Genomic DNA, 13,867 nt, shown 5'->3' on the forward strand with positions numbered 1-13,867 from the left:
TGGAGCAGATCTCTGTCTTCAGGTTGTAACTGAACTTCAAGAACTGTCTTGTCATAGTGTTTCTTCCCCTTTTGAGACTCTTTCTTAGCTGTGGTCGATGCAATCTTATAAGCCTCCTGTATCTTTTCTCAGCAGTTGGTCACATACTCTGTGTAGCTTTGTCGTTTCACATATACTGGCAAATCAAACATCAGATCAATTGGAAGTCTGGTGGAACATCCAAACAACAGATAGTAGAATCCAGTTGATTCACAGCGAGAACAATTGTATGAATGCACTACCTTCGCTAATGAATTCTTCCAATTGGCTTTCTCTTTTTCATTCAGCGTTCTGAGCAGTGTTCTGTTGAATCTTTCGACTTGTCCATTACCGATCTGGTGGTACAGTGTTGTATGAGATCCACAAACTCTGCACGTTTCTTGTAGCTGGTGCATCAGTTGATTCTCAAATTCTTTCCCCATGTCGTGGTACATTTTATCAGGGAACCCGAACTTAAGGCCAAAATCACCAAAGACGAGCTGTACCACAATTTCTGCCGACTTATTCCTCGTGCCATAAGCCTGAGCAAAACGTGTGAAGTGGTCTATTAAAACAAGTATATACTCATAACCATTCTTGCAGGTTTCAAGGTGCAGAAAGACTATTGGTACAAGCTGGAATGGGTATGTGGTTTGAATTGCAACCAATGGGGCTTTCGTGATTCCTTGTGGTTTCGTTCTTTTCAAACACTTACACACACGTGTCACTAAATGTTCTATGCCACTTTGCATGTGAGGCCAATAGAACCTCTCACGTTTCAAATCTATTGTGCTTTCTACCCCAAGGTGTCCCATGTCTTGATTTAGTTCTTGGTAGACTGTCTGGTGATATTCTTTAAGCAAGATCAACTGAATTATTTTCCCTGTTTTCCTTTACAGGACCCCATCATCGCTCAGATGGAGTCATTCCCATTACCTTAACAAGAGTCTAGTATTTTTTAGAGTACTCCGGATGGACGATGATTGTTCTTTGCGTACTCTATGACGTGGCTGATAACAGGATCTTTCTGTTACGAGTCCTTGATCTGCTCCCTCGAAATATGTACACTACTGGGTGCTAGGGGCTCATCATCCAACAAGTGAATGATCTGTAACTCTACCGCATTTGTCCACAGGGGAATGTCTGCATTGCAGCACGGATCACTTCTTGATTCATTTCCTTACACTGCCTCATATATTGATCAATGTCTAACGGCATTCTTGACAAAACATCTGCATCCGCATTACACCGTCCTGGCCAATATTTGATAATGAAATTAAAGTCTTCCAACTCAGCAACCCAACAGTGTTCTGTCGCATTCAATTTTGCTGTCGTCAGAACGTAAATCAGGGGTTTATTGTCAGTATATACTTCAAAGTGTGGCTTATGGAACAGATAATCCCTGAAACGCTCACTGATGGCCCACTTTAAAGCCAGGAATTCTAGCTTCCCTGGATACATGTGGTAATTTTTCTCAGGTGGTGTAAGAATTATTGACCCATACGCAATCACTGACATCGTCTTATATCAGAAACAGAATGAGAAGATGTCAGTGATTGCGTATGGGTCAATAATTCTTACACCACCTGAGAAAAATTACCACATGATTCATTCACATCACAGTGTAATACAAATGGTTGGGTGAAATCGGGGTATGCAGGAATGGGTGGTTCTGTTAACTGGTCAATCAAAGTGTCCAACACATTCTGGTGCATCTGTGTTCATGTTATATGTGTACTTGGGGGTATTTTTACTTTTGATTTAGTTCTGGTTTGTCTCTGCTTTCTCTTAGGCTCTGTTGAAGAAGCACTTTTTGATGGTGTGGTCAATAACTGGTACAGAGGTTTAGCTATGCAAGAGAAGTTTGGCATATATGTTCTATAGTATGAAAGAAACCCCATAATTCTCTTCACATCTCCTACAGTAGCTAGTGTTCGGAGCTTCAGTCCTTGTACCAGGGCTATTTCTGAGGGATCCATAGAATATCCATCCTCCGACACTATACGACCTAAGAAACTTACTTTTCTCTTGAAAAGTTCACACTTATGTGGGCTTAGTTTCACTCCGTGTTTTTGGGATCTCTGGAGAACGGTACGGATGTGATTCATATGCTCAAGAAAAGAAGACCTGTGAACAAGATTGTCGTCTAAGTAAGGCTGACACATAACATCTCTAAAGTCCTCAAGACAAGTTTCCATGTTCCTTTGGAACTCGGCTGGGGCTGAACTAAGGCCAAATGGAATTCTATTCCACTCAAACAATCCCCAAGGTGTAATGAAAGCTGTTTAGTGTCGGCTCTCTGAGTCAAGAAACAATTGGTGGTAGGCTTTTCCCTGATCTAAAACCGAGAACCATGAGCTACCCTTCAGCGAATCTAAAATGTCTTGGATTCTGGGGATAAGATGCCTGTCAGGTACAAATTTGCGGTTCAGTTCACGGTAATCACAACAAAGTCTTAGGTTCCCGTCTTTCTTTCTCACACAGACGATGGGCGAAGAGTAAGAAGATCTCAACTTAATAGGTCTTGGAGGTACTCTTTCACCTCCTGCAGCAATGGCTTGGGCACTGACCTATAAGTCTTCTGTATGGGTGTTTTATCATGTAATGTAATATGCATGATAAGTGAGAGAATACGACCATCATTGTTATCATCAAATGCAAAAGCATTACATTCTTCCCTTAAAAGCTGTTTCACAGTCTGTTTCTGAACTTCAGTTAAGTGTTCAAACTTTATGGGAGGATCCCAAAGACTTGGTTTCTCAGCCTGGTGTGGTGTGACACTCACCTCATAGGTTTGCAGTGTGTGCGTTGGCTGTCTCTTACCCTGCTCAGCTGAGGTCTCATCTTTCAAAAGTGACTCTGTTGTGGCCGTATATACGGCCTCTATAACTTCCAGCTGGCCTAGCGTGAATCATGGGGTCAGTGTAACAGTGTGCTTGGTCGTGTTGGCGATAGCGATGGGCACTTTCACCACTCTCCCATGATTGGCTTTGACTACCCTTTCCTGCATTAGTGAACCCTCGGGCAAGGATGACAGTTCACTGGGTGTAAATAATAGGCTTTGCTCTGACAACCGTGCCCCAAGGTGTGCATGCGCATAGACAGTGGTTATCTCTCCAGCATCAAGTTGTACCCTTCGTTTACCGACTGGTACTGTACCCACAGTCACACCTGCATTCTCTGTCTTTAGTCATTTAAACATTGACTTAGCTGTGTTTACTGATATAGATAAGGCTTTGCTTACTCTCTGGGCAGTGTTAAAATTTGGTCTCTGCTCTTCCCATCGGTTAGATATCTCTTCAATAACATGTCAGCCAATGATGAGGTCATTTGACACTAACATGGGTATTATAGAGGCTCCTGTCCTTCAGTGTCATTGTGGAATCGAAAGCTCACCTCAACCCAGCCATCAAAAGGGATTTCGGTTTGGATTTCAGTCCTGTCAGCGTTCCTGGACCAAGGAGCTCCTCATTGGATCTAATGACAGTGCAAGGTAGGTTTTGTCATCTCCATTCGGCGTTGATTATGCTCGCTGTTGAGCTGACAGCGAACGAGGCACCTTTTCCCGATGACATTCAGAAGCGCTGGCGTCGAAAGGGATACTGGCCTGTGAATCGAAGTGAATTCAGCTGTGTGCGTTGTCACATGGATATTATTTCTCCGCTTTGGTAGGTTTGTGCAAGCTTAGGTGCTTGTAGCTCTCCTGAGTTTGTTTGGGACCCCTTGACGGAATGGGCTACAGTGGGGTCCAGTCCAGCAGCCCTCTCTCTTTTCCCGACATTTGCCTTCGCTCTCTGCAGTCCAATGACAGGTGTCCTTCTTGTCAACAGTGGTAACAAAGTCTGTATTCCCCACCCTTTTGGGACTCCTGGCACGATCTGCAACCTCTTTGCCTTCTCTCAGCCTGTAGTGTTGTCATGGGTGAGTGCAACTGTGATCTGGTTGCTTCCATTGTCTCTTTTAAAACTTTAGTCATCTCCATCACATTTACTTTTAGATCTTCAATTGCTTTGGCAGTGTCGCTATCCATCTCTTTGTATGATTTCTGTCTCTTTCCCTCCCTGATAATGCTACTTTCTTTTTCCAATGTCTCTTTTCTCTGATTTTGTGATGCTACTAGCATTACATGTTAGCTATCACTGCTAACATAATGTTTAAGACTACAGACATGCTCTGCGGTTTGAATCTCACTCACTCTAAGGAGTTTGGAAGTCACAGCTGTCTTTAATTTTGTCTGTCTCTCCAACTCCAAATTAGCAGCTTCCCCTATCTTCTCAATTAGCACTTCATCAGTTACTTTGGAGTCACCCAGATACGGTTTTACCTGGACTTAACTGCGTCATTCAGGAGTCCCGTTTCCACAGAATGGAGGAACATTCATTGGATGAGTTCTGCTCTGAACTGTTCTCCAACTTGCTCATCTCCTGATGTCCACAGAATTTTCACCCTCAGTTCAATAGCACGGAACAGGAAACTTTGGGCTGACTCTTTCCGCTCATGTGAAATGTTCATAAGTCTGTGTAACTGAGTCAATTTTGTAATGCCCTCGGAGAATGGTCTTTAGTGTAGAGAGTGTGTGGTCTCTTTTGATTTCTAAGAGTTCCGAGGACTCACTGCTCTGATTACCGCCTCAATGATTTCTGTGTCTGGGTAACCCTTCCTCACTCCTGATTAAATCTTGTTGGTGAGGCTAGTATATGACAACTTGTCTTTTTGACCCACCTTCCCAATCTGCCCAAAGACTTTAAATTCTCACCTCAGAGTTATTTCAGGGACTTAGTTGTGTCTGGCTATTACCTCTGTCCTTCCTGTTCCCTCAATTTTTCTACATTTCCTCCAGCAGACATAGCATTTTCTCTAATACCTGGTGAGCATTAGCTTGTGCCTGCTGTAACTCTGCATACTCTTTTCTTACGATCTCTATCTCTCTGAGGACTGCAATTGAGGCTGCTGGTTCCACTGGCGCTATAAAGGACTCACTTAGACACAAGAGTTAATTGAGGCATGCTGAATACTGTTCTATGTCACCCCTTCCTCAATTTCCTCTAGTGTTCTCTCCACTAGCCTTATTAATGCTCTTTTTGTAAGCCCTGAGAAACCCTCTGCTGGTTCACTGCATTCGAGATGAAGACACACTTTTACCAGTTTATCTTTATCCAACGTCCATAACTTGGATTTAACACAGTCTTGTAGCTGTTCCATCTTTCTATTTTCTCCCTATATTACCGTCTCAATGCTCTAGGTTCGTCACACAGAGGAGCTGTTTTTTTTCTTCGTCTGGCTTTTCAGTAAACAGCATTCCTCCTGGCTGGTTCACCAAGAATATGTTGCCCACAAAGACAAGACTCTTGTTTCTTGTGGCATCAAATGTAAATGTATTTGTAACGGGGCTGCCGTAGGCGGGGATCGAACCCGGGTCTGTGATGCTCAAGTGTTTGGTGTTCTACCACTGAGCTAACTCCCTGAAAAAATTAATCTTTCAATAGTAGAGTTTATCAAATTGCAAATAAACAGGGTAAGCCGAGCTTCCACAAAAACAGAGAAACAAAAAGAGACACGAGGGTCAAAAAATACAAATAAACTGGGTAAGCCGAGCTTCCACAAAACTGAGAATCAAAGAGACACATGGATCAAAGACACAACTTGAGAGAGACTTAACTGAGGGCTGGTCACAGGAGAAACTGGGTAACAAAGGCTCAAGACTGAACGCCTTGGTGAAAAACAAACAGGCTTATATAGGGCTAAGCACAGGTGAAGGGAATGAGGGTTAATGAGTGGATTGTTGAACTGGGTTAAGGGTGTTAGTGCCATCTGCAGGAGGGGAGAGGAACATGGCATGGAAGGTAGAGGATGAGCGCCTCTGCTGGTCTGGATGAGAATAGCATCCCAAAAGGGAGATCCTTACAGTATTGCTCTTTGAACTGCATTCCCTGTAACATTAAGAAATAACACTGTGAGGTGAAATGTAGTTCACAACCCGATGCACACTGCTGAGTGTGTCTTTCGTCACGTACAAGTGAAGTTATGCTTTTGGCTCATAGCGCCCTCTGCTGACACACACCAGGATACACAAGTCAATAATATGTATCAGTTCACAAATATCAACTGCATATTCATTTTTTTTTATAAGGTTCCATGTCATATTATGCTTTTCTCAGTCTATACCATTACATAACTGGCAAACTCATCAATGTCACTTTGTTCATTCTTGAAGGAGTACAAAAACCTTCATAACGTTTGTGTATATGACCTGTAGAAGGAGCTCTAAAATACCGGTCCTGTGTTGTGATACCTGTGCCTCACAACCTGCTTCAGTTGATTGTATAATGCAAAGAGTAAACCTGCAGTAGTTAGTACAACACCCTCTTGTGGTCTCCCAATTCTATTAAGGCAGACATTAAACAGAAGCCCAAATGAGTGAATTGGAAAGCACGCAAGGCTTCTAATTTAAATTCTGGCTAATTTTAATATATCAATGCCCCAAAAAATATATCAATAAACGAACGCGTTGATCAATAATATATATACAAATATTTTATTTTATGCATATACAGTATATACACTGGTGGCCAAAGATTGGAATAATGTACAGATTTTACAGAAGTGGCATTCAGCTGATAACAATATATAGTCAGGACATTAATAACGTGAAAAATGTTCTGAACTTCTTAGATGTGTTCTCATCAAAAAATCCTCCATGTGCAGCAATGACAGCTTTTTCGGATCCTTGGCATTCTGGCAGTCAGTTTGTCGAGATACTCTGATCCCACAAAAGCTCAATGGGGTTAAGATCCAGAACACTCTTTTCCAATTATCTGTTGTCCAATGTCTGTGTTTCTTTGCCCACTCTAACCTATTCTTTTTGTTTTTCTGTTTCAAAAGTGGCATTTTTTTTGCAATTCATCCCATAAGGCCTGCACCCCTGAATCTTCTCTTTACTGTTGTACATGAAACTGGTGTTGAATGGGTAGAATTCAATGAAGCTGTCAGCTAAGGACATGTGAGGCATCTATTTCTCAAACTAGAGTCTCTGATTAACTAATCCTCTTGTTTAGTTGTACATCTGGCCTGCCATATCTCTTTCTGTCCTTGTAGTGTAAACCTTTGTATAAAATATTTAGTTTTTTGGTCATTTCAAGCATTGTATAGCCTTCATTCCTCAAAGTAATGATTGACTGATGAGTTTCTAGAGATTCTAGAGTTTCTTTTTTGCAATTTTTGACCTAAAATTGACCTTAAGATATGCCAGTCCATTGCATTCTGTGGCAACTCAAAAACAAAGACAAAGTCAATGTTAAGCTCCATTTAACGAATCAAATAGCTTTCAACTGTGTTTGATATAATGGCAAGTGATTTTCTAGTACCAAATTAGCAATTAACATGATTACTCAAGGATTAGGTGTTGGAGTGATGGCTGCTAGAAATGGGGCCTGTCTAGATTTGATCAAAAATAACTTTTTTCTAATAGTGATGTTGCTATTTTTTAAATCAGTAATGTCCTGACTATTCTTTGTGATCAGATATTTCCGATATACAGTATACTGTACACACACATACATACTATACATACACACACACACACACACACACACACACACACTATATTGTATTTCTATCCAATTTCATGCTTGATTAATGTAATCTCACAAAGAACAGTATTTTGATTATGTAATAGAGGTATTTCTGTAACATTTACATTGTAAGACAGGAAATAGTTATGGAAACTCTCTCTTTCCATTTTGGATTTGGTGGTAAGCCCAGGCTGTACTACATGCCAAAAAATCCAACAACCAGACCTCAAATCTACCTGATGGGAAATACCCTCTAAATATAACCCTCACCTCACCTTTCCTATTAAGAACACTGTAATATTAAACAGAGAACATTGTTTCAAATTTGCTTCTAATCCCATACTTAAACAATCCAGACTCTCATTTCTCAGAAAGTGAAGCCTTAAGCACTTTGTATAAAATAACTAAAGAAACATCTCGGTTGGCTTTATTCGTCATCAAAATAGAAAGTATGAACTACCAGACTTGAAAATGTTTTAATTGAATCAATACTGTGGGGGTTTCAGGAATCTGTAAATTAATCTCTCCTTTGAGACTTGTTGTATAACATGGAGCAGACAAGGTACTTTGTCTTTGTGTGGAGCTGTCTCAAACCAAAAGACAAAGTAATTAATCTTTACCATGGCAGAATTTCTCGGAGAGAACATGGAGATCCACAGATTGAGGAGCTGAACATCGGGGAGGCCGCGGAACCAGAGGGACGTGGAACTGGTATGAATGGTTTGGCTCAGTCATTCCACCAAAATTTTGTACTGTTTATTTTATAAAAGCATTCCATGATTTTCAGAAATGATAAATATGAGATTGTTCCCCTTAAAATCACTTTAAAATGATCCATAGGTTGTGTAATGTCTTTTTGAGTTATAAAATATTAGGAGTAAGCTCTGAAAAAAAACTTAAAATAAAATTTAAATAACAGAGATTGATCTGGTAGTAACATCCATCTCAGGTGATCCGATCACAAGTGGACAGTACTAAATATAGATGTAAACAGAGTCCAAACCTTTTTTTGACCTCATCACTCAAACTACACTCAAAGGTAAGCAGAAATGCAGGTGACACACTCATTCGACCTAATGAATCCCATACAACAGCAAAGGACTACATATTCACCTGTCATTCATTTTTTTTTAAATATTGTAGGTTACAGTATATGGAGGGACCCACCTGCACTGCATATTTCTGGTGTATTATTGTAGTATTACTATTACACATATTATGTAACTAAATAATATTTGGCATATGTATATTTCTTTAAAAATGTGCCTACTAGACTCTAGCTAATCCAAGGTTTTTTCTTTTTAAATTGGTTTATTGAGTTTTTTCTAACCACTAGATGGCATTATTAATCCAGGCTTGTGTGTTACTTTAGTTGTGAGTAGCACTTTGAGTCAACATTAATATTGAGAGCAAACACCATCATTATTAGAAAGTCACTGGACTAATTGAAATGCTAGTAATCAGTCTAAAGTCTAAGATGTTTTAAGCAGCAATTGGGATGGGACACAACTGTTGTTGTTATATTTGTGATTATGTTCCTGTCTAAAGAGGTATATTTGTATTTCAGGAGCAGCAGTGACTGATTTTGATGGGGATGGACAGCTGGATCTGTTGGTGACACACGGGGAAAGTGCAGCTCAGCCCATCTCTGTGTACAGAGTCACACAGGTGAGGACATATGTTTCAGACAGGTGATGTTTCAGTCACAATTTTTATTTATTTATTCCCTTTTCTCCCCAATTTGGCATGCCAAATTCCCAGTGCTCACTAGGTCCTCGTGGTGGCGCAGTTGCTCACCTCAATCCGGATGGCTGAGGACAAATCTCAGTTGCCTCCGCTACTGAGACAGTCAGCCCGTGCGTCTTATCACTTGGCTTGCTGAGTTCGTTACCACAGAGACTTAGCACATGTTGAGGCAATCCCGCTATTCCCTTTGATCTCTGTGCACAACTTTCTGCATACCCCGTTGAGAACGAGAACCACTATATTGCAACCACAAGGAGGGTAACCCATGTGACACTACCCTCCCTAGCAACCGGGCCAATTTGGTTACTTAGGAGTCTTGGCTGGAGTCACTATGCCAGGCCTGTGTAAAGGTTTGTGTAAAAAATAAATAGAAAATGAAAACTTTATTAACTTAAAAAAATTCACCTAAGCACAATGACGCATTCACACGAGAGAAAAGTTTAATTTTTGGGTGAACTAACCCTTTAAGTTGAGAAATACAAAAAGAAACAAATAAGACAATTGACACAGTATGAATGCAGAGTTATACAAGTAGTGTTTATTGGATAGCCCAACACAGGAACAATTGCTCAACCAGTAGTGTAAGTGTGAGGCAGGACTATCTGTTTGTCCAAACAATGGAAAAAAGTTCATTTGACACTTGTGGAACAGAAATTACACACTTCACTTTTAAGAACTTAAAGAAGAAAAAAAAATCTGAACTCTTTTCTAAATTACTGTTTGGACATAGAGTATTTTGATTGTTTATTTCTCGTTGCAGGGTTCATCTAATAAATGGCTGCGTGTGATTCCACGCACTCAGTTTGGGGCTTTTGCCCGTGGGGCCAAGGTGATAGTTTACACCAAAAGAAATGGTCCCCACACACGCATCATAGATGGAGGATCAGGGTACTTGTGTGAAATGGAGCCAGTGGCTCACTTTGGGCTAGGTAAGTATTTCTTATTCAATCTCTCCTTAAAAAGTAGAGATGGGTCATGATTAAGGATGTCACAATACAATATTTAGCAAAATGAGTATGAGTACCTATGCTTCTTTTTTGGCACTCGCTGATACAGATACGTGATGTTTTGTTTTTATTTTTTCTGAATTTCATATTCAACAGTTTATTTAAATGTTAACATCAAAATGGGTTCTAAATAAATTATCTCATAAAAACTGTAATCGAATTAAAGTAGAACATTTAATTTTTAACATAATATTGTTTTATTCTTATCAAATGAAGAGCGTTTTTACAGAACCTCTGCACAATTTACTTTTACAGCACAATCCAAAATACAACATTGGAGTTATTTTTGTCAAAAAAGGTACTGCACAACAGAGCATCACAGGTATATATTGCTTAAATATAAAATAATAATTATTTATTTATTATTAGTAGTAGTAGTTATATTGCAGTGAATATTTTATATAACTATATACATTAGTGATATATTTATTGTGTAGGTTTTTTTACATTTAAATGTATCTTATTTTGGCGGAAGCTTTTATTTTTGGAGGGAATCCCTTTTCATTTCTGTGTGTTTCTGAAGGCAGATTTTCACCTCTGGAAAAGCAGCATGTGACCCTATGTGATTATTAAACCGCAAAAGGCTGCTATCTCATTAAATAACAATTTAATTCTGCACATGTGTGCGCTAAATACTAAATTAGTGCTCTGCCCTCTGTCATCTGCTACAAACAGAGAATGCAATGCTCAGGATGGTGTTTTTGAGCTCCTTGGTATTTATGAGCAGTCAGCACATTTACATTCAAACATTCTTAAAACTAGATCTATTTACTTTGAAGCATGGAGCACATGCAAACTATACAGTATATTTATATCATTAAATCGCAGCCTTTGCAGTTTAATTATCACACTAGGACATAACTTGATTTTAACTTGTGCACTGAATGTTTATGCAATGACATTCGCATGTCAACTGGTATCTTTTTTTAGTATTGGAGAATTTTTACCAGCATGAGTGCAAGTAATTGAGCACAGTATCAGACCTGATTCCAATACTAGTAAAGAGGCATCCATTGCCATGATGGTCAACTAATAGACTAATTGTACAACAACAGTATATATGTATATATATATTTAACCAATATCACACGAGCAAGAGTGCGATATGGCCCTACATCAGCACTGCTGTGATTTGTCAGAGTGCTGTAGGTAATTACAGCAGTGCTGATTTAGGGCCATATAGCACGATTGCGAGTGTGATATTTTTTATATACAACAGTTCAATGAACAAGTACATAAAAAAAATTAGGAAAAGTGAGTACGGTCATAAAAAAACGCATTTATGCATGGAACTACTTTCTTACGCGACGGATCAGAATCTACCGTTGCTGGTTCAAACCAAATGATGCGTCCAAGCCTTCGTTAGTTATTCAAAAATGTCACTTCAGAAATACTATCACAGCTTTTGCTGTTTCGAACAAGTTATTGGATAAACAAGGATGGATGTGTGTGTGTGTGTGTGTGTGTGTGTGTGTGTGTGTGTGTGTGTGTGTGTGTGTGTGTGTGTGTGTGTGTGTGAGAGAGAAAGAGACAGAGCATGTGCAATCACCTGTTGCCACTCCCAAGCAGAGATGCGGTCAGCTTTCTGAAGATCAGCTTTCTCAGTGGAAAAATAGCATCCAAGCGGGTGTATTTCTCCCTATTTCACGGTAGCCAGTGTGCAAGAGTCGATCACTATAGAAACCTCAATGTCCTCTGGCATTTTAAACAGCACCCATTGTGTAATTAATCAGTCTGTTGTGTCTCTCAGCTGTGCTGAGCAGTAATGCTGAAGTTGTTCGTTTAAAGCAGATTAAAGCTATTTCCTTGCTTTAGTAATGTAGTAGTAATACAAGGGATCACAAAGAACTGTAGTAATTAAACACTGGCTGATGTGGATTCACTTCAAGTCACTTAACTGTCTCATATTGCATACAAAAATGGTCTTTTGCGACCACATAAGTGCTGATGTAGGGCCATATCACACTCTTGCTTGTGTGATATTCCTTAAATATATATAAGGCTGTTTTTAGCGACAGTTCTGTAATTAGCATGCTGACAGCAAGCTGTGTTTTGGCTGTTAGACAGTTTGCTAGGCATAACCTTTTGGAAAATGCACTGGTGCTACAACCATACACATTCATACGGATGTCTTTTTTGAGCTGTTTATTTGAGCATCCCATTGTGAGCATTGCATTTTTAAGATGTGTCAAGTAAAAATAGTCTAATTTTCTTGAAGCCCCTTACATCTGTTCAATTTGAATGCAAGAAAACGTACATCAAAAACGTTTGATGTAAATGCCCCCAGATAAACATGTCCAATTGCGGTCAAGTGAACTCAAAACCTTCCTAATTATACAGGGGTCCTTAAAGGATAAACAATTAAAAATGAAAAATCTGTCTTTATCTACACACTCCAATGTGGTACTTCATGACTTTCCTCTGTGTAACACACAAAATGGAGTTTTGGCAGAATGTTAGAGACTGACAACCTTAGTCACCATTACCTTGTATTGCTTCTTTGTGTCCAAGCAATGAAAGTGAATGGTGATTTAGGCGGTTCATATTTTCAAAAGTTTTAGTTTTGCATTTCTCTACCACAACAAGCCTGAAAAATCTCATTAAGAAAGTTACAGCTGTTTAATTGACCAGACCTGTAAAATGTATATTTCATAAGTGCAGAATCAGTCACGAAATTGTTCAGGGTCGGCGAGCAGAAGGAAAACAAGCAACCGCTCTGCTGATTCATTACAGAGAAACAATTATTCCAGGTCATGTTCGGTGGGGGCCTCGGGTTTCATTCTGTTATAAAGCAGAAACATAACCCTCCATGTGGAGGCTAGTTCCTTGAATATCCTTATAGACTGAAGGCCCAGAGAGAAGCCAGTAAAGAAGCCTGCAGGTGCAACAGCCAGTGGCAGCCGACTGGGACCTTCCCCACATGGTTTCATTAGGGAGCTATTGGACAGATTTGTTGCAGGGACAGGCTGCCAGCTGGAAGCTCAGAATGTGCGGTGAAAAACAAAATGATAGCCATCAGTTTTCACATGATCACCCCATGGTCTTCATCAGTAATCATTTTTGTAAATTGAGTGTTTCTGTAGCTCAACTGGGAGGGCATGGCATTAGAAATGCCAAGGTCATGGGTTTGATTCTTAGGGAATGCATGGACTAAAAAAAATATATGCCTTGAATTAACTTTGTCACTTAGATAGGTTTAGGGTCCTAACACTTTGGATAAATGTACAAACTGTATATGTACAATTTCAAGAAAAAGAAAGTTCTGGAACCACTGTACCATAAGGTAGTACCATGCCAAAATGAATTTTCAAACAGTTTTATTTCATTTAAGCATCAACATTGCTTCAGATGTTTTTGCTAAATTTCCATTAGAGAAATACATTAGAAACTAATGAGATAGTTGTTGATACCTGTATACAGAGGACAGAGAGTACAGAGCTATACAATTTATTTGGACTGGTAGCTCAGATAATTTAGTTTTGGAAGAATTTGAAGAGGACCAATTATGCAAAATCCATTTTTACA

General features: G+C 39.6%; 1 protein-coding gene across 2 annotated transcripts in view; it reads left to right on the forward strand.

The window, feature by feature from the left end:
* LOC127660277 (cartilage acidic protein 1-like) overlaps window positions 1-13,867 on the forward strand; it is a 56,218-nt gene that overhangs the window by 26,797 nt on the left and 15,554 nt on the right. For both annotated transcript variants that reach the window (XM_052150408.1, XM_052150407.1), the window contains exons 9-11: window positions 8,218-8,300; window positions 9,157-9,257; window positions 10,096-10,264. In XM_052150408.1, coding sequence (XP_052006368.1) covers window positions 8,218-8,300; window positions 9,157-9,257; window positions 10,096-10,264 — 353 coding nt within the window. The remainder of the gene's footprint in view (window positions 1-8,217; window positions 8,301-9,156; window positions 9,258-10,095; window positions 10,265-13,867) is intronic.

Source organism: Xyrauchen texanus, chromosome 20, assembly GCF_025860055.1.
Source record: "Xyrauchen texanus isolate HMW12.3.18 chromosome 20, RBS_HiC_50CHRs, whole genome shotgun sequence".
Classification (NCBI taxonomy): Eukaryota; Metazoa; Chordata; class Actinopteri; order Cypriniformes; family Catostomidae; genus Xyrauchen; species Xyrauchen texanus.